General features: G+C 42.0%; 1 protein-coding gene across 3 annotated transcripts in view; it reads right to left on the bottom strand.

Annotated features, from left to right (window-relative positions):
* Window positions 1-555: 555 nt before the first annotated feature.
* The window catches only part of MAP3K7CL (MAP3K7 C-terminal like), a 40,253-nt gene continuing 19,432 nt past the window's right edge, over window positions 556-21,376 (bottom strand). For all 3 annotated transcript variants that reach the window (XM_028726994.2, XM_028726996.2, XM_028726993.2), the window contains 3 exons: window positions 14,350-14,411; window positions 4,518-4,633; window positions 556-3,172 (listed from right to left, as the gene is read on the bottom strand). In XM_028726994.2, the coding sequence (XP_028582827.2) occupies window positions 2,992-3,172; window positions 4,518-4,633; window positions 14,350-14,411 (359 nt within the window). In that variant the 3' untranslated portion in view covers window positions 556-2,991. The remainder of the gene's footprint in view (window positions 3,173-4,517; window positions 4,634-14,349; window positions 14,412-21,376) is intronic.

Here is a 21,376-nt window from a genome sequence, read left to right as displayed (position 1 = left end):
ACCCTTCCTAAAGTTGGCTTGAGACAGGGGTGGGAAATAGCTGTGTTCTAGAATGATGAAATAGCTAGGTTTAGAAATTTTATGAATGAATTCACCATGCCAGGATACACATTAAGAACTTTAAAAAGAAGGAAATGGGGAAAGGTTCTGAAAATGAAGAGGAGAGTAAAAAATGGCCAGCTGTAAAACTCTTTAAATGAGGTACAATCCTTTGTAACTCGTAGGATGCTAATTCCACACGCAAATTTCACCAAGATTGGGGGAAATATAGTTTGTCACACAGTAGACCCTAACCCAAGTAAAGTGAAATGCATTTAAACCCAGTTTAAATCAGTAGGGTTTAAGTCAAGGCAAATCTACCATTAATTTAATGAGAATTTACAATGCACTTTACAGTAGTTGAGTTGGAGCCATTGTAGAATGTACATGAACCAGAACCATTGCTACCAGTTTAAGGTACTGTACTTAGGGAAAACCTTATAATATATAAGCAATTCACACATCTCAGTCAGACCTACGACTTACTAACAGAAGAAAGGAAATTCAGGAACAAAGTAACTTTTAAAATTGTATTTTAATGAAAAAAATACTGTATGAATAGAAATGGAAGTATAACAAAGAATTTTTAGCTGATTCATGAAAACAGAGTTACCAATAGAGGAAGGAAATACTTGATATTAATCTTTTATGCTTAGCTATTTCTCCTAGAAAATTGATACGGATACTACACTACTTTTACACCACAAACCTAAACATATTACCCAAAAGGAAATCCCATTACTGAACTTACTTCCAAGTGATGCTTTTTGGATTGGGGCTCCAACTGACAACTATATAATCTTAACCATTCACCATCTTCATGTTCTTTTTCTATTTCTTGTATGCCAAAAAGATGACACATAATTTTAATATCCTGATCCTAACCGCATATACTTAGAACTAAGGCTCACCAATATTAATGGATCTGATTTAAAAGTATGCTCAGAATTGCCTGGAATTCAATAATATTTTTGTCTGACAATGCATAGGGCTGTCATTTACATAGGGCAATGCAAAAGTCTTTTTCTCTCTCTCATACACACAGACACACATTTTAGATTGTACTTTTCTCAAGAGCCCCTTTATCTCCAGTTATGAGATCTGGTTTCCCCTTTGCCTCCCTCTGCACCATGATCCTGATTGAAATGGTGGGATGGGCAGGCGTAGGAGTGCTCTTAAGACGAAAAAAATGAGAAGGAAAGTCAGGACATCCAATCACAGATCTCATCTGAAGTCATGTACGTTGGCTTGAAGATGTATCTGTGTGGCAATATAGGCTGATTCCCACAAGGCTTCCTGCCCCCAGTTCTTAGTCAGACTTTGCTATGCACTAAATCAGCTTCGAAAAGTCTCCCAAACTGGTTTCTCACACTGTTATCACTCAGACTCAAAATGCTGCAGGCAGCCAAGAAGATGGTGTGTGAAATCCAACCTTTGCTGATCTGTATGCGTGCATGGCACCAACATTCAAACAGCTGGCTCACTGCATAGAATCACACCTGGAAAGTCTGCATAGACAAATCCAAGGTGTCATGCACAGATAAGGTTATTATTTCCCTGGGGAACGCCCTCCCTTCAGTCTCAAGGAGAGAAAGAACCACACAACTTTTAGAAGACATCTGAAGGCAGCCCTAATTGGGAAGCTTTTAATGTTTGATGTTTTACTATGTTTTTATATGTGCTGTAAGCCACCCAGAGTGGCTGGGGAAACCCAGCCAGATGGGCAGGGTATAAAAAATAAAATTATTATTAGTAGTATTAATTTGGATTACATAAACATTCTGATTCTGAGCATACTTATATTGAGAAGCAGTGGCGTAGGAAGGGGGGGCAGAGGGGGCAGTCCGCCCTGGGTGCCACTCTGGGAGGGGTGACAAGATGGCCCCTGCCTCCCCCCAGCTGTAGAGCAGTCGAGGGTGCCTGCAGTCCATATGGGCGCGCTCGTGAGGCGTCTGTACAGTCGCCGTGCAAGCTGCAGCCCATACAGACTGCGCGCGCACGGCAGCCCATACGGTCGCCACACATGTGCCGTCTGTATGGGATGCCGCTTGCATGGCAGCCTGTACGGTCGCTGTGCAAGTGGCAGCCCATACGGACTGCAGTGCCCCGGGTGAAGGAGAGGGTTCCTCCGCCACTGTTAAGAAGCAAGTCCTGTCACTGAAAGGCCTCCTCTTGGAAGGACTACAAGCGCATTAAGGTAAGATTAAGATCAATGGGGCTCACTTTCAAGGAAAATGTTAAGATTGGTACAGTACTGTACAAGGAAATGTGCACTTTTCCATTTCCTTGCCACATCAAAGTTGTACAAATCACTGTTGCCAATTTGCAGTGCGTTCCTATGCAAGTCTACTCAGAAGAAAGTCCCAATGAGCATAATAGGACTTAGTCCCAGTAACTTTGTATAGGATTACAGCAATAGTTATTTAAAGAAAGTGATTAAGGTGCCATGTTACTAGTTTTTAAAAGTTATTCAGTGTATGATTGCCCATTGGCACATATTGTCAGAAAAACGAACTAGTTTTTCTCCCATAAGCTGTTAGGTTCATGAAAGAACAGGCGTGTGCTCCCGTGTTCCCCATATTTAACAGTGTTCCTACTAATATGCCTTAGTATGGTCCACTTCCCAACACAGAGACTATTCAAATCAGTTTCTAGTGTGCTTGTATCTTCCTAAAATTGGAAGAAATATATTCAGACTGATCCATTTGAACATAGAATGGGGATAGATAAGCATTCAATTATGTTCCTTGAAATAAAATATCTATTATATAACAAATAAAAATATACATATTAAGCTAGTGGCTGGCAAGCATTAAATCCATTTTAGACATTTGCATATTCTGCAAGTGAAGTGTTCCAACATATCAGAGGAAACCTTGGAGGGGGAAGGAACACTTGCCTAGCACAGAACGGGAGCCCAGATTTTTTTGGCTCAGACAGGTTCATTCAAAGTTATGACGATCCTTGCCTCTTTTGATACTGTATTCTAAGCTTCTCCAGCTGTTCGACACATTGCGTCTGGGCCAGCTTCAGTGTCCGGTTCTCTTCTGTCAGGTCTGCATACTCCTTAGTTAGCTGAGCAGCATCCATGTTTTCTTTCTCAGCTTGATCTAGCCTAGAGATCAGCTCCCTTCTGGAAAAAGAGAGAGATTTTTAAATGTCCTTTGTGTCCCTTTGGCTTGGATCCTAAGAACTATGAAAAGAAGGAAAACACATTAAAATGCTGTTCTATGAACTCTTAGCTAGCAGAAGACTTTTGTATCAGGGTGAGTTACAGTATAAGAAAGAGGAAGAGGAAGAGGAAGAGGAAGAAGAAGAAGAAGAAGAAGAAGAAGAAGAAGAGGAGGAGGAGTTTGGATTTGATATCCCGCCTTTCACTCCCTTTAAGGAGTCTCAAAGCGGCTAACATTCTCCTTTCCCTTCCTCCCCCACAACAAACACTCTGTGAGGTGAGTGGGGCTGAGAGACTTCAGAGAAGTGTGACTCGCCCAAGGTCACCCAGAAGCTGCATGTGGAGCAGCGGAGACACGAACCCGGTTCCCCAGATTACGAGACTACTGCTCTTAACCACTACACCACACTGGAAAAACACTGGCTGTGACATATGAACCCTAAAAAGTGGTTAAATCTAAAATGTAAATATTATATAACTCACATTGAAAGCTTAATACTTCATGAATAAACTGAATACATGTATATGGGTAATGTTTAGACAAACCTTTGGTTTTGATTTTACAATTCATCATATCTTCTCCTCCCAAATAGGAACATAGGAAGCTGATTTAGATGGAGCCAAACTATTGGCCCATCTAGCTCAATATTGTCTCTGCAGACTGGCAACAATTCTCCAAGATTTCAGACAAAATATCAAAAGAAGAGTGATCTAGCAACTGTAGTGGGAAGTGATATGACAAGGTAGCCTGATACCCAAGGCCATCAGATACATGGGCCAAAACCACCCACAGAACATTATATTGCCTTGAAAGTCAATGTGTTAGATGGCAATTTTTAGATCCAAATAATCTTTTGACCAGATGGTATTGGTTGACAATGCCAAGACTCCGTATTCAAAACAGCAAAACAGGTAAGGTCAAACTCCATGAATGATACGCATCCCCAACCTCTCCAGGTCACAGGACATGAATCTATTATTGCTTTTCTCTTGCCTATGGATGCCTCTGTGAATTTAACCTTTAAGCTTGCAATGTAGACAGACAATGCAGAAAAAGAAAGAACACACTTGGGAGGAATACAAGAAATCTCTCTCTCTCTGCCTCCCCCCCCCCCCGAATGATATCCTGTGTTAGTCATATTCAGAGAAGACCCATTTAAATAAACTAGTTTACTCTAAGCATAACATAGTTAGCTGTCACTCATTTAATTTTAACTAGTCTCTTTGATTAACGCAGAAATTCTTCATGCAGATGTTACCTTTCTGAGTATATGACAGTTATTTAGAAAAGGAAACACACGCTTACTTTCTTTCTTCAAGCAGTGCAATTTCCTTTTTGACTTCATAGTATTCTTCTGCTATTTGGCAGTGCTGTTTGAACACCTGCATAGATTCCTTTGAGTCATGGCAAGGAGGTAGAGGCTTCATAAACATAAAGGAGGAAACAGTTTAAGGTTTTTAGCATTCAGATGAATAATCAGAAATTAAATTTAAACTGAGATGTTATTTTAATATAATCATTTGTGTTCTTATAATGAGTGGAGCATTGTCTCATGAAAGTATTAGCTTAAAAAAGAAGACACCCTCCGCATCTGTTATAAGAATAGTAGTACTGTATTATTTTGCAAATGGTATTAAGGATCTAATTGATTCTATGGAACATTCACGTTATACATATTTATGAATAACAGCTTTGGCTTTATAATAATTATTTAATTCAATAATGCAACAAAGTCACATAAGCTAAATTGCGGAACACAGAAGGCAACGAGAGAATGACCAATTATTCCTAAAGATATAAAATCCAAACCTGGGCTAATACCTCTGACAACTAGAGCCCTGGTGGTTTCGCTATGACCTTACATAGCCCATGACTTACAACGCAGATAATATCACAATCCAATTCATGTACAGCCTTGCATTTTGTTAATCATATCAAATGTAAAGCATTTCCCACAAGGACATAGGAAGAGCCTGTTGGAACAGACCAATGGCCCATCTAGTCCAGCATCCTGTTCTCACAGTGGCCAGTCAGATGCCTGTGGGAACCCAGCAAGCAGGATTCAAGCACAAGAACACTCTTGCCTTCCTGTGGTTTCCAGCAACTAGTATTCACAATTTACATTTTCATTCTACAGAGTAACCACACCTGTTTCTCCAGTGGTAACTATGTTCAAGGTATTTTTATAGAGTGGCATAATGCGCAAATACAGGCTGTGGACCCAAGCAGCTTACAGTCTAAATTATTTACAAGGGGAAACAGAGGGATAGGAAGGTTACGGGTAACAAAATGTAGAAATTAGACAGCTGAGTCACACATACAGAAAGTTTTGGTTTCAAGCTGGGGGCAGGGACAAGACGCTAATTCAAAGCCTTCACAGGGTCATATATGACATTCACAGCAATAGACATGGTTAAAGTAAAGGACCCCTGACCATTAGATCCAGTCACGGCCGACTCTGAGGTTGCGGTGCTCACCTCGCTTTATTGGCCGAGGGAGCCGGTGTACAGCTTCTGGGTCATGTGGCCAGCAGGACTAAGCCGCTTCTGGCGAACCAGAGCAGCGCACGGAAACGCTGTTTACCTTCCCGCCGGAGTGGTACCTATTTATCTACTTGCACTTTGACGTGCTTTCAAATTGCTAGGTTGGCAGGAGCAGGGACCGAGCAATGGGAGCTCACCCCCTCGTGGGGATTTGAACCGCCGACCTTCTGATCGGCAAGTCCTAGGCTCTGTGGTTTAACCCATAGCGCCACCCGCATCCCTGTTAATGGGTTTACCTGGCCATTAATGGTTTTACCTGGACAGCCTAGCCATTCTTTGTGATGATAAATACTTAATTCCTACAGGCTCTCCCTATTCATAACCCACAGCGCCACCCGCGTCCCTAGACTTCATCAAACCTGACCACTGAGCATTCTGGCTAGGGCTCATAGGAGTTGGAATCCAGCAGCATTTGAAGGGCACCAGGTTGCCTATCTCACAAAAGCTGAGAGAGGTGGGAATCACATAAAGTTGTGGGAGAAGACTCAAAGGTCTAAGGAGCAGAAGAAGCCGGTTCATTTAAGAGGAAAGGAAACTAGGGAGCAGAAGTTGGAGAGGACAAGGAGATGTACAGATCTAGTGCTGGATTACTAGATATGAATACCAAAAAGGAAGACAAAGATTAAGCAAAGAGATAGGATGGAGCAAGGCCATGAAGACTTTTAATGCTAGATTTAACAGTGTGGAAAAGATTCTGCCCAAGACACTACCTGAGAACACTATTACAGATGCACAATTACAGCATCTCAGGGTCAAGGCAACTCAGTCTAACAGATGCAGATGATGGACAAGTGAGGAAAGACTGAAATTCTGATGTAGTACTCCAGGGAACAATAACTGGGATGGGGAGTGGGAAAGATGAGAACTTCCTACCACTTGGGTTGGGCATTGCACTCATAACTAGTGATGCAACAAATAGTTTAATATTCATGCTCTTCAATACTACAGAACCCCAGTGATGGATCATGAAGAGAGCAGAAGAGAGGTTCTCCTGGTGGCACAGAACTTGTCAGGACAGGAGTGAATATGGTGGCTGAGGTAAGGTCAAGCAAGTTCTGGGTTGCTGGGAGGGGCTCTCCAGGTTGCCAGAACTGCCCTGATTTTGCTGCAGCCTTGCCCCACCCAATCTCTGTCCCTATGAGGACAGCAAGACACCTACAGCTGCTGAGGAACTGTTTATGTATCACAATTCATGGTTCAGGGAGCACATCCTCTAGCTCAGGCGTCAGCAACCTTTTTCAGCTGTGGGCCGGTCCATCGTCCCTCAGACCATGTGGTGGGCCGGACCATATTTTGGAAAAAAAATAATGAATGAATTCCTATGCCCCACAAATAACCCAGAGATGCATTTTAAATAAAAGGACACATTCTACTCGTGTAAAAACACGCTGATTCCTGAGAAGGCAATTGGGCCGCACCCAGCCCACGAGCCTTGGGTTGCCTACCCCTGCTCTAGCTTCTGATGAGGTATGCTTTTATGTTCCCATTATTTTTCATTTTCACTGCATCAATGTAGGCTGAGGCACAATGGAAAATGAACTACGTGATGCACCCACCACTTCCTCAGTTCACTTCATACGTCTCTCAGTTATTGCCCGTTGAAATTCAGACCACAAGAAGTGGGTTAAGCTAGAAGGTAGCATACTTACTGCTAATCTTCTGGAAATTTCCAGACAGGAATTCCACACATTCTTCTCTTAAGGAGACATCACCCCCCCTTCCCCAAAATGTGTCCTATGCATGTCAACACTGTCTAAGGAGGGTTCATTGATTTATTTATAAAATACTCTGCAGTGATTCTGTGGGCAGGGGGAGCTTTGTAGGTTTGGCAACAGTTCCTAATGATCAGCATTGGTGGACAATCTGGCCAAAGGAGAGCTTTTATTCTACTACTGATCTTCTCCTGCAATGTAAAGATGCAGGGAAGAGTTTGCAGTGTTGTGTTCTTTCCATCACAAAAAGGCGATTATATACCCCTGAAACTAATCTTAGTTTTTATATGGGGGGGTAGGGGAAAACCTGTGGCCTTCAGGTACTGTTGGACTACAACTTCCATTGGTCATGCTGGTTGAGGTTGATGGAAGTTAGAAGCCCAACTATATCTGGAGGACCACAAGTACCTCAGATCATCCTTTTTGGAGGTTAAGACCTTCAATAATATGTTATTGTCCTGCACATGGCTAGACCTACAGCAAGTTCCACTGTCTAGAGTGGGATTTATTCCCAAGTATACACAAAATTGCAGCCTAAGGCTGGAGCCCTATCCTCCCTTATCTGAGAGTAACCCCCCACTGAACTCCATGAGACATGGTGAGTCTAGTAAATAAAAATATTCTGATATGATCTAGATCATCATTCACTAGTTATTCTGGAGACATCTTTCTGTGCCTTTGAATGGGCAGCACCTTAATTCAGATAAAAATCAGTGGCCACAATTTGTCTGTTACCGTGGACTGTGTGTAACACACTTTGAAAAGGGTAAGTAAACCTCTCACTATACAGCAACAAGCTGCTTAAGTAGAAAAAGAAAATACTTTTTTCATTCATCTTGACTCAGTTTGTTGCCCAGTTGAGATGCACACAGCATTCCTCTGATCTAAAAGAGAATCTATTTCTAACCCTGCTCCCTCTTTTTAGGCTCCTCTATTTGTGGCGAAAAATACTTGGAGTCACTCTGTTGGGAGTGGCACAGCACATTCATACTTGCATTCAGCCTTTTAAAATGGCATAGTATTTTCGCTAACCTTCAATATGTCACTTCAATAAGAGTTCACTAAAAGAAGAATAGCAAATGATTTCACCTAAATAAGTGATAACACTACAACAAAGAAGCAGATGCCTGCTTGTAATTCTCTGAGTTTAGTGTAAATATTATTGCTATTTTCATGCCCCTTGTCCAGTGTGTGCGGTAAGATCTTAAACATCTTCTCTCCTTCAATCTGAACATGGTTTTACCTACTTCCAAACCTGACCTTCTCACCACTGTGCTTTTCTGTCACCAATATTTTCCTTCTAAAGACTGGCTACACATAAAGCCATGGGAGATACAAAAGGTTAAAGTGGACATCAAGCAGTCAGTCACTGTTCCTTCAGTAATTTTTATAGGGACTGCATGAGGGGACACAACAAAAGCTCATTTAGGGAAAGGCTATTGTTATGAGCAGAGATACTCTAGGATTTGTGTATATATGAGAATGGGAAACTATGGCAAGTCTAAATTCCTATCCTTCGGAATGAGGCCACATCTTCCAAGGTACGGGGCATAATTTGTGGGGGCTGTACCCTGTTCACCAGGGTACACAGCCCCCACATTTGTTTTCAATATCTGGAATTAACCTAGAACAGCAGTTGCCAACCTTTTGGGGGAAACTGGAGAAAGTGCCATGCCCCCACCAACCAAGCACACACCACAACCTATTATATTAGCTACAATAAAATGCTTCTTTCAGGTCTAATTTCAGCTGGGGCGAGAGGAGGCCCCTGTGGACACTAAGGAAAGCTTTTGCGAATGCATGTGCACCTAGAGGTGCTCCTGACCTAGAGCATAAGGTGTAGGAATAAATCAAAGTGACCCTGAACAGGCTCAGGCTGCATTTCTCTCATCAATGGAGTAAATAATGTGGGTTGTATTTAGGCACCACAAATTAACCCAGCTTCTAGATTCCTGACACCCTTCCGTTGGTCTAGCAGTAGCTCTACTGCAAGAGTCCTCTAAGAACCCTGAAGGGCTGGCCCAAAACATTATGCTGTCTGACATGAAGGATATAAAAACTTAAGAATGTAAGAAGAGCCTGCTGTATCAGGCCAAAGACCCATCTAGTCCAACATTATTTTCTCACAGGGGCCAACTAGATGCCCACAAGTAGGACCCAAGCACAAGAACACTCCTTCCTCCTGTGGTTTCCAGTACCTGGTATTCAGACACATCACGAGGCAAAATATAGAAGCTGATGAGAGTGGCAGTTCTGTCTTACTTCAACCCTGACGCCAGGACAGCATCTTTCATCACACCTGAGGGCAGCAGGTTAGCTTAGGGATGCATGGCAGATTACTGGTACCTGGGACACACTGATCTGTCCTACCATAGGCTGCTACTGCTCCCCACCTGCCAGGAATGACCAGCAGAGGAAGCAGTTGCACTCTGCTTAATGGTAGGGCCATTACTGCCAAGTGCCTACATAGAACACCATTAGGAAACCAGTTTTGTTACCAACACCTGTGTGGAGCTTGAATTCCACAATCCCATTCAGCCTTCGCCAGCCCAGTGCCCTTTGGATCACAACTCCCATCAGACTGATCAAGCTAGGTTGGATTGGAGCTTGCAATCAAAATCAACTGGAGGGCATCAGATGGGCAAAGGATGGTCTAGTTCAGCAAACACCAGAGACTTTCAGATCAGAACTAAATTTTGCTCAGAGTAGACCTAGTGAAGTTAATGAACATGATTAAGTAAGGTCCATTAATTTCAATAGATTTACTCTGAAGTAAAATTCAATTGAATACCACCTGGGTTTTCTCCAAACATGACCCACTCCTCCAAAAGAATTATCCCTTACCAGGTAAGGGCCTAAAAGAAACACTAGTACAGTTTGTTGGATGCAGGAAACCAAAGAGAAAGATGTTTGAGATTTGAAATGCTCATAAAAGCACCCACTGTTTAGTTTTTGGACAGGAAACAAGACATCTGTAAAGACCAGGACATTTGTAAAGGGTAAGGACAGGTTTAAAAAAATAGCAACAAAGGGCAGGATAAACATAACAGAGATTCTGAAAATGTGAGACTATAGTTCTACAGTGAGGGCTTAGGAGGCTAAATGTGCTTTGGCTGAGGGAGCGGGGGGAAATGAATGTGTCCCCAAATATAAAGCTAAATCTGGGGGTAAGAGAAAAGAACAAATGGAACTGATAACTGGTTCTCGTGTGAAACAAAGATAGTGAAAATAAACATAGGCTTGATGTTATGCTTAATTAGTGCATGATTTCGATTAATGGCCATCTATAGTTTTCTTGGCTATTTAAAAAGTAACCAAATGCATACTTCTGGTTTGTGCCCAGTACTCAACTTGCCTTATAATATGTTCAGGCTTTCATGAATGTTTCTATTGTTATCCTCTCAGTAAATCCCCTTTCCAAAACTAGAAAACTTTTTATTCTGGATTTAGGCAGCCTGTGTCTTTCTCCATCCACCCCTGGCCTCCTATAAAGAGAAAGGCAGCCCATCTGTCTAACAAATCTGTCATTTCCTTCTTTCCATGCCTCTCATTCCCCCAATGTCATTTTTAGTCAGCCACTTGCATGGACTGCTTACTGAAATTTTAATAGCTCAAGTGGCCTCCATCTTGTATCTTTAGAGATGCCCGTCCAATTTAGTCTGTCCCCTACCATAGTCAGATCTAAATGTGAGGTGGAAAGCATGTAGCTGTCCTGTTTTGATCAGGTTCATCTGTGTCAAAACCATGTTCAGAAAATTTTAAATACTTCCAAACACATATGAACTTGCATTGAACCATTCACAAGATCATAAGGCAGCAAATGACTGTTAGATTATACAGGTTGTACTGGAATAGACATGTAAGAACTGTGTTTCCCAGCACTTATAAATCAGACTTCTATTAATTATCTAAAACCTTCTCTGTCACTGTTTTTTATTTTCCTTTGCAGGGAAAACTATCCCATGGCACAGAAAACAAAGAAAGAGGAATACAGGATAGAATACACATTTGCCTGATTGGTGTATTCAGAACAAAATACTTGCTCTGCATTACGACATACACCAGGCTTCCTCAACCTCGGCCCTCCAGATGTTTTGAGGCTACAATTCCTATCATCCCTGACCACTGGTCCTTCTAGCTAGGGATCATGGGAGTTGTAGGCAGAAACATCTGGAGGGCCGAGTTTGAGGAAGCCTGACATACACCCGTTTCTTCTGTATTTCTAAATGTCATATATAAAATGGACTGAAGAAGCATACATATCTGAAAGAGATGCATTATTTTATATTCATTTCATTTACAAATGTGCATTTCAAGATTTTTACATCATATTTGAGCACCTGTGATGGCCCCTGCGTTTCAAGTGAATACTGAGAAATGCAAAGTTTATTTGTGGCAAATACATGTTTGCTATCATACAGGCAGCAACTGCTTAAGTGTACATTGGGCAGGAAACTTGGTAACATGCGAAATGACCCATGGGGAGGTGGGAAATGTTATGTGAAAGGGGCCTAGGGACCAAAGGTACCCACTAGAAGATGCAAGGCAAGGGAGCCAGCAAAGAGAACATCACACTGCAAAGTCTACAGACAGCTGGTTAAAATGCCTACTGTCACTGTAACATTTTGACCAGGCAGCTTTAAGGGGAGCAAGTGGGACCAAACTGATGGGAGGTGGGGTAGCAGAATTTCCACATTTTGAACTAATGTTTGCTAGAAAGCTTCTAGTCTAGATTTTATTTAAGGAAAGAGAAAAGAGCAGAGGTCCTTTGCTGCAAATAACCAAATGTGGAAAGTGCACTCTTTCTTTTTCTAGATGCATGATCTCAGTCTGGATCTGTGTTCTTATTCTAGTGACGCACTTGAACATGTACTTCAAGCCGTCTATATTCAGCAAAGTTCTTGTCCTTACTGGGACATGTTTTTTATGTAAATTTATTAGGCTGCTCCTAGTTCAACAATATAAAAAAGGTTGATGACAGGAAACTTTATTGTCTCTCCAAGCCTTCTGCAAATTTAAAAGATTATACCTGGCTGGTAAGGATAATTTTAAAACTGTTAAATCTTATTCTTGCTTGCATAGTGCAGCATACAATATACGTATACATAGCTGACTGGTATTAGCATGCATACATTGCAGATATAACCACAGGCACTGTGTTGGTAACAGTGCCATTCACTTCCCCCAATAAATATTAACTAATGGACCACAGATTCAGTTCCTAAAGGGAGACCCCTTGCCTTTCCGGACCTCAGGGCTTCTCCCTTTTCCTGCTCATCATTATTAACTTTACGCAACATTTCTCCTACTGCAGAAGGGTTGGATTCAGTACTAAAATGTGGAAGGAATAAAAGACACTGTTTAACTACAGCTGCAACAGAACTTTCTTCTGTGTAAATATGCATAGGACTGCACTGTAGAATTCATGAGCTGAATTGCAGCTCCATCTACTTTTTCTTAAAAAAAATAAAAAAGGCAGTTCACCCTTCTTGGACTGAAATTCTGGGTGGGTGAAAGATTCTGTCCCTCGCCTTCTGCTCCTTTCACCTTTAAACTAGTGTGGAGCCAAGAATTTCTCCTGCATTTTTAAAACTATTCTCTGTTGGTCAATGATAAAAGAAACTGTGTCCAAAAATTATAAAATGGGAGAGTTGATTTCAATGAAATTCTCATAGGTGATGCGAAGCACCTCACTTCTGAGGTGGGTGAAGTATCCTTTCTTTCATTCTGCACATCATCTCATCAGAGGACCGCATTTTGCAGACTTCCTGGGTGCCTGTGCTTCACTTAAGCTCCAGGAAAGCTAGCCTGAGTAACTACTCCCATGTGCCTTTTTAGATCAAGAAGTGCAGGCAGCTTGGGAGAATGCAGAGTAGTGGAGAAATATTTACTGGAAAGAATAACGCACCCAGCACCCTTGGCCCCCTCACAATGAAAAGGTAAGCTAACAGACATTCTAAAGAAATGCTCAAGTGCCCTGATAATGAGGGAGAACACTGGAAGCCTCTTTCACTGATGATTGGGGGTGGGGGAGAAATCAGGGCACAGATTTCAGCATAGAACTACTTTACAGCTGCCATCTGCTGTCTCTTGGGGTGAAAAGATGGAGATGGAGATATATGGCGGCTGGAAGAAAGATCCAGAGGGGAATGAGAAAGAAAACAAAGAATTTGAGTCAGATGAAAGGTATCTTTTGAGGTGTCTGGAAAGGTTGCTTCAAAATTAATCACCTCCTAACACTGCTCAAGGTGGGATGAAATTTCTTTGTTCTTTGCTACCTGAAGGCCTCCGATTGTCTCAGGAAGAGATATTTCACTTTATAAATGTGGGATAACCAGCCTCATGTGACCAACATACTTAAGTCTAATTAATGCATGAAGGGGTTAATACCACAGAGTAAGTTGTCCTGCCAGGCTTGGTTAGGTCACTTCTCCTCACTTTGGGTGAAAGGTAATCAAGCCTACTATTGTACCTCAGTCTACCAGAGAAGCTCAGAGAAGCTCAACATGGCTCTAACAAGCGTCTCTTAAGTTCCTATACCAATAGTATAATTTAAGAATATTACTGCCTGTGCAACTTTTCTAAATGCTGCATGGAAAGGCACATGAACCTGAGCTTTGGAGAGTTTGTAAATAAAGCATTTTCAACTTGCCAAACATGTGGTCTTTTTCTATGTGAAGAGAAGAGGGAAGTTTTGGAACTCACAAGGGCATATTTTAAAAGTCTAACAGCCTATATTTCCATGCTTTTCATTTTTATAGTTTGAGTACATACATTGACAATCACTCACTACAATCACTCACTACAGCAGAAGTCTATTTTTGATAGTTATAAATAATTGTAGTTCACACAATGGATTTTTGTATTAAATAAAAGAGTCACCTGGAGCTGCTTTTCTAAATCTGGAAAAGCCAAAGGAAAAGCATTCTCAGGGGGTGTATCATCTGAAAAGAAAACAAGTTTAAATTATTATTTTCAAATCTTAACAATTATTAAGAGACAGACTACATCATCAGCTGATGTAAAGCGTAGAAAAAACGTGCATGCTTATATTTGTTTCCCATCTATACAAACATATATATGGTCAATTACTTAAAGAAGCGGGGGACGGACCTGAGTACCAAATATGGCCCCCGGGCACCTCTATCTAGCACTCTGTCACACCCACTCTCCTCAGGCCATAGCTCTCAGCAGCCCTACTTCACAACCTCCTTGAGTGTTTTTGTCTGGCTGGAATGTGTCTTTGAACTCTGGTTGCATGGATGGAAGATAGAGATGGGCGTGTGGGTGTGGGTGTGTAAACCAACCTGATGTACAAGGTAAAACTTGACATTTGCCTCTGTCCTTGGTCATCACTGGCGTGTGGCCTTTGGGAAGACTGCCCAGATGGGAATGCAGCTCTTCTTTTGAAAAAAGTTCCCAACCCCTGTAGAGCATAGGCTCTACAATAGAAATTAGAAGAAACGGATATGCTTTGCTTGGGGGGTGGGGTAGGGGGGTCTGCGTAGGGTTGCAGCTCTTTGCAAATGATTTTACTGTACATGGAATCACCTTTAGGGCTTCATCCATCACATGACCACATATTTGACCACATCAAATATGTAACGTACAGTTGTGAAGAAGCCTGAGGCTGCCTTCTTGGATAGCAGCCCATTGAATGACAGCACTAAATGCCACTGGACTTAGGGAATCATGAAGTTCAACTTAGTACTTTCTCACAGTTTTACAGATAATCTAAAAATATATATTAAAAAATGACACAGTGGTTCCATTAAGTCTAAGCCTAATGACTGCATCCATTTCCCCTAAAAATAAGGGATCCAGACCCATAAAGGTCATAGATAAACACTAGCTATAGACTTGGGCTGGGGTGTCTGGGTTTTTTTGGGGGGGGCAGGGTTGTTGCTGCTGGTTTTTTGTATCTTTTTTTATAGATCTTGTGATTTATGTGAAAATTGTTTGGTTTAATTGTCTATTTTTTAATGTTTATTTATAGTGACTTTTGTTATGTTGCAGTTATGTATTTTTTATGTTGTAAGCCGCCTTGAGCATGGTTTGAACTGTGGAAAGGCGGCATCCAAATAAAATTATGTATGTATGTATGTATGTATGTATGTATGTATGGAAGGCCAACAGTATGCAGATAAAACCTTCCAGACCTTTATGGTTTCACATAGTACAACTCTCTGCTTCAGCTCGTTACTTCAGTGGGCTTGAACATGGCGTGTGCTGCTGCCTGTTGAAGTCAAGTTCTTCTATGCATTTTCCCATCTCAAGAATTGATGACTGTCCCTTCCAACAATACAATTATATGATTCTATTATTCTTACAGTACATGCAAACAGAGGCCTGATCTTTTCCTGACTGCCAATTGCATGTATTTTTTAGGGACAGGGAGCTAAAAAGGCAACATCAATACAGTTCATACTGAGATAGTCAGAACATGTAGTTTGTATTCTGGGATCACACCAGAGGACAAAAGAGGAAGGACCATCAAATATTACTATAGCAGAATGTCAAGAGTGGACAGCTGGGTAGTGGTGACATTCTCCTTTTCTCCTGGAATGAGAATGGAATGACTAGATCCCTGGCTGGTTGCCACAAGGCAGCATAAGACTGCTTGGGCTAAGGGGAAAGCTTTGGTGGGTTTGGTGTGGGCTCAAGGCTTTATTCTTCCTGCATCTGGTTTAATCTAAATATCTCTGGCTTATTTATATGCATGTTATGTGATATGATATCAAATGGCTCAATAATATCACAATGTGATATGTCTATTGTTTCTTTGGCCTACTAAATTCTTTCAAGAAATAAAGGCAAGTATGGCTGGAAATAATCCTCCCTATGTTAAAGGTATTATTATTATTGTTAATTCAGCATTCCTGGATTTTAATGTAGCTGTAATTGCGCAGTAGTGAATCTACCCAGTGCAATTAAAGGCTGGAGAGGTAAAAGGAGCCAGGGACAAAACTAACAGCTTTCACCATAGATGGTAGGATGTCATCTGGACACCAGGTCTTCCTGTTGATGAGCAATAGATACCTACTAGGAAACACTGAAGGATTAGATTTGGTATGGTTTTTCAGAAGCCAGGTCTACCCAGCTTAGTAGACCTGGTGTCTAAGCCTTGTTGCCACTTACGGTAGTCACTAGGTTTACCAGAAACAGTGCTGGTTATGTATGTATATGCTTTGCCTGGTCCTAGAAAGGTTCCCACAGATGTCCATGAAGAGTCTGGAAAAGTCCTAAACCTGCAATTCTAAGCATGCTTGGCAAGAAGTGTCAGTGAAGACAGACCTAATATTTTAAAAGTAGAGTTGCAGCTGGTTTTTCGGCTACAGTGGTCAATCCAGCTTCCTCTTGGTATTGGAATTTGGATGCCAATAGTCATTCTATCAAGTCAGCTGCTGAGTCAGACACCAGACTTGCTCTTCCAGCCAGTGTTCCAGGTGGACTGCAAGTAGGTATGGGGGATAAATGCAGTTGGGTTGACATTTTAATGCAGAACTCCCAAAGGGCTTATCCAGACTTACCTTTCCTCCAATCCTTCCAGGCATAGCCTGCAATTTAAAGCTCCATATCCAAGCACACAGGACGCGGGTGGCGCTGTGGGTTAAACCACAGAGCCTAGGACTTGCTGATCAGAAGGTCAGCAGTTCGAATCCCCTCAACAGGGTGAGCTCCCGTTGCTCGGTCCCTGCTCCTGCCCACCTAGCAATTCGAAAGCATGTCAAAGTGCAAGTAGATAAATAGGTACCGCTCCGGCGAGAAGGTAAACAGCGTTTCCGTGCGCTGCTCTGGTTCGCCAGAAGCGGCTTAGTCATGCTGGCCACATGACCTGGAAGCTGTACGCCGGCTCCCTCGGCCAATAAAGTGAGATGAGCGCCGCAACCCCAGAGTCGGCCACAACTGGACCTCATGGTCAGGGGTCCCTTTACTATCCTAGCACACCCCTTTTTTCTCCAGAGTTTTCCCTGTGAAAATGCACTTTTTAAAGCTCGGAGCAAATGTCAATCCACAGAAATCCCGAACTGGCATTTGCTCCAATTCAACTTTAAAGAGTGGGTTTTCATGGGGAAAGCTCAGGACAAAAGGAAAAAACACTGAGACATGGAGAGTTAAGGTGTGGACTTCTGGATGGAAAGAGTGGGACCAAAGGTAAGTGTGGATAAGCCCTAAATCACAGTATGCAAACTGAAACACAGCTTTCACTCGCAATTCTCACTTTTCCAAATTTTGCAGTGCTGTTCTATAACCGAATAAGGTGTAAAAATGTGTATATTAGGGGACAGTAGGCATAAATATGAACATATTAGTTAAAATAACATTCAAAAATGCATTGCATTAGGTAAATTTGCTTGCAAAAATGTGCATATCTGGAGAAATTAACACTAAAATGTTGATGAATTTTCATGACAACTTTAAAAAATAAATAAATCACAAGCTGATGCGGAACTGCAGAGAAACTGACTCAAGCCTGGAAAAATGGGAAACAGAGAGAATCCAAAATTTACAAATTTTTCCATCCCTAGGCGCAAGCTTTCTTTGCTTTTTTTAAAGTACTACATTTATGTTTACCAATATGTGCTTTGATCCTTTGCACAATTGTTTTAAAGAAAACATTTTCAAAACAGTTCTTTTCACACAAGCTGCTCAAAGGATTCCCAAGGGGCTGGGGATGGGTGCTCTTTGTGATGTAATGACCAATAGCCAATCAGCACCACCCACAAGTAGCTTTTGCTGCAAACCGGAACTATTTCCCCCCACAACGAAAAGGTTTGATTCCAAAGAGATGAAAGTATGTCTGCTCTACTTCTCTACAGCTGTTAGGTCTATTTTCAGAAGCCTCAACTAGTTGTGATGCTAATTGTGCCTAAGCAATTAATATTGACAGTTTTAAAAAATTAAATAGCACATGGAGGGGAGGTCATCTCATGGTCCCAATCAAAATCTCCTCCAGCCCTAGTACTCATTGGTGCTGATGGGATTTTCATCAGGACCATAATGAGGAGAAAGGGTTAAATCCCTTACATGTTGTGCACTGTAGTTCTAATCCTTCTAGGGTGGCTATTTAAATATTGGTCATGTTAATTACCTTCTCATAATTAACACTGGAGTTCTCAGTAAGCAAGCTTATGATAAGGGCTGTTACTTTCTGAATTTTATGCAACATCTTTATAGTCAGTTGCAAGTGTTTCACTTTTTGCAACAGAACCCTTTATGCATTTTTTAAAAATCAAACCAAATATTCTTAAAGAAGAAAGTTGAGTCACAGTGAATGGCCAAAAGGAAAGACAACACATGACTCCAGTCACATTCGTAGCACAGCTGCTCTAAGAACATTTAACTGGGTAGTTATAAAGCATTTTGACAAGGATACTGGATGCTGATACTTGTTTTGGCAACTCAAGAAGCCCATACAACTATTTTAATTTCTAACAAGAGTATTTCTTTAACACAAAATTTTTAACAATTTAATAGTGGTAAAAAAGGTAAAGGTAAATGACTCTTAGATAGTTAAGTCCAGTCAAAGGCGACCACGGGGTGTGGCGCTCATCTCACTTCAAGCTGAGGGAGCCACTGTTTGTTCACAGACAGCCTTCCGGGTCATGTGGCCAGAATGACTAAACAGCTTCTGGCGCAACGGGACTCCGTGACGGAAACCAGAGCGCACAGAAACACCGTTTACCTTCCTGCCACAGCAGTACCTATTTATCTACGTGTACTGGAGTGCTTTCGAACTGCTAGGTTGGCAGGAGCTGGGACAGAGCAACGGGAGCTCACTCCGTCGTGGGGATTCAAACTGTCGACCTTTCAATCAGCAAGCCCAAGAGGCTCAGTGGTTTAGACCATAGCACCACCCACTCCCTGCTTTACCCTTTAGCTTAATTTAATTGTATATGAATTGGAAATGCCATGGATTGAACCTGGGATCGCCATCAGTGGTATATATCCAATTCCATACAATTTATGAAGAACATTTTAAGCATAGAAAGCTGCATTATATTGGACAGGCCAGACTTTACCCAATTCTTTAAATTTAAATTATTTATATGATTTTTAGACCGCTTTTCATCCAAAGTCTCAAAGTGGTTTTTAACAATAAAAAAAAGATGAAAACCAGATACATTTTAAAATAAAAGCAACCAGTATAAACAATGCAGAAAAGGGTAGCTGGGATTCGGTCCAGAAACAGTGCCCAACAGTGCCCAGCTCAACAACCTATTTAAAAAATCCTTAATTTTGTTTCAACAACTTTTGCGTCCAGATTTTCACTTTTTGAAATATGGCAACCTTAGCTACACAACTCGTCTAAAAGCCTCAGAGAACAGAAAGGACTTGACTAGATGACAGAGGGTCAGCAATGATGGTGCCATCCATGCCTCTAAAGGGAGAAGTTCCAAAATCAGGGTGCAATTACTGAGAAGGCCCTGCCCACCATTCAAATACCGAGAGCAATACTCACTGACAGGACTACAAGCAAAGCTCTCCTGATTGATCTCATGGTCTGAGCTGTCTGATATGGCCTAGAGTTACATACTCTGACTGCAGTTCTTTCAGGTCTTAAGCACAAGGTATTTCATATTACTTGCCACCCAATATTTCTTTCATTCAAGATGCCAGGAATTGAACCTGGTACCTTTTGAATTCAAAGATGTGCTCCATCACCAATGAGCTATAGTCTACAGAGGTGGGGAACCACTGGTTGGGTTCTAACTCTCATCAGCCCCAGCCAGCATGGCCAATGGTCAAGGACATGAGAAGTGTAATTCAACAACCTCAGGACCACCACTAGTTCCCACCTTTGCTGTAGAGTTTAATCAAGTTGTCAACTCTGTTGTTGTAATAATGGTCTGGGGTAGAGCAAAATAAATTTTAAAACAGATTTAGCCATTAACCATAAGAGCAATGGGGGCGGGGGGGGGGAGCCACCTAAACTTGTTTAGCCTATTTCCCTGCTTTACCCATGACCAAAAAGCCATGTCTTCTGCTCATTCTAGTCCACTGCAGTGCAACACCCAGCCCAATAAAATTTTGCAGCCTGAGGCAAAGGAAAAGTGACCGCTCCACCCCTCCAGCAGGGGTGGGAGCTGAGCCAGCAGGCAGTTGAACCATACTTCAACACTGGTGATGGGACAACATCCTGCACTACACCCAAAGGCTGGGTTAAGGGCTATACAGGTCAGCAGCATGCACAGCTCTGATGTCCCACTGCTTCCCACCCAGTAGCATCTGTTGCCCGAGGCGATCGCTCTACTGAGCCTTGAAGCTTATAGTCTAAACAAAAAGAAAAGAACAAAACACCAAATGGCATATCTGACTTTTAGAAGACACCTGAAGGCAGTCCTGCTTAGGGAAGTTTTTAACGCTTGATGCTTTATCCCCAGAGTGGCTGGGGAAACCCAACCAGATGAATGGGGTATGTATGTATGTATGTATGTATGTATGTATGTATGTATAAATAAATAAATAAATAATAGTTTCACTCACAGGTACTCAAAGGTACAGGAGTCCTTTCAGGACCTGAAATTAATCTTGGTCACCAATGGTTAATGCAGCAATTATTATAAAACCTTCAGAATGACCGCTCCCTGCATAAAACGGGGGGCGCCCTTTGCGTGGACGCGCGCAGCCCCTGGCTCTGGAGCAGCCCCATCAGTGTTAGGCTTGGCTTTGCCTTCGCTCAGGTGGCATACCTGGAGGTCTCCACCTACTCCAGTCAGTTGTCCAATCCCACCTGGGGGAAGCGTTGCTAAGGAGATCAGGCCAGGTAGGGGAGGGATTACCTGCCCACACAATAGAGGGAGGATCTTACCTGGGAATCCTCTCTTGGCTCCAGAGCTTCTCCCACCCTACCCACCCTCAGTTAATGTCTTATTTTGCAGGTTAACTTTTCCTTCACAGGTATGCG

Source organism: Podarcis muralis, chromosome 4, assembly GCF_964188315.1.
Source record: "Podarcis muralis chromosome 4, rPodMur119.hap1.1, whole genome shotgun sequence".
In the NCBI taxonomy this organism is placed as follows: domain Eukaryota; kingdom Metazoa; phylum Chordata; class Lepidosauria; order Squamata; family Lacertidae; genus Podarcis; species Podarcis muralis.
This window is presented reverse-complemented; position numbering and strand designations above follow the sequence as displayed.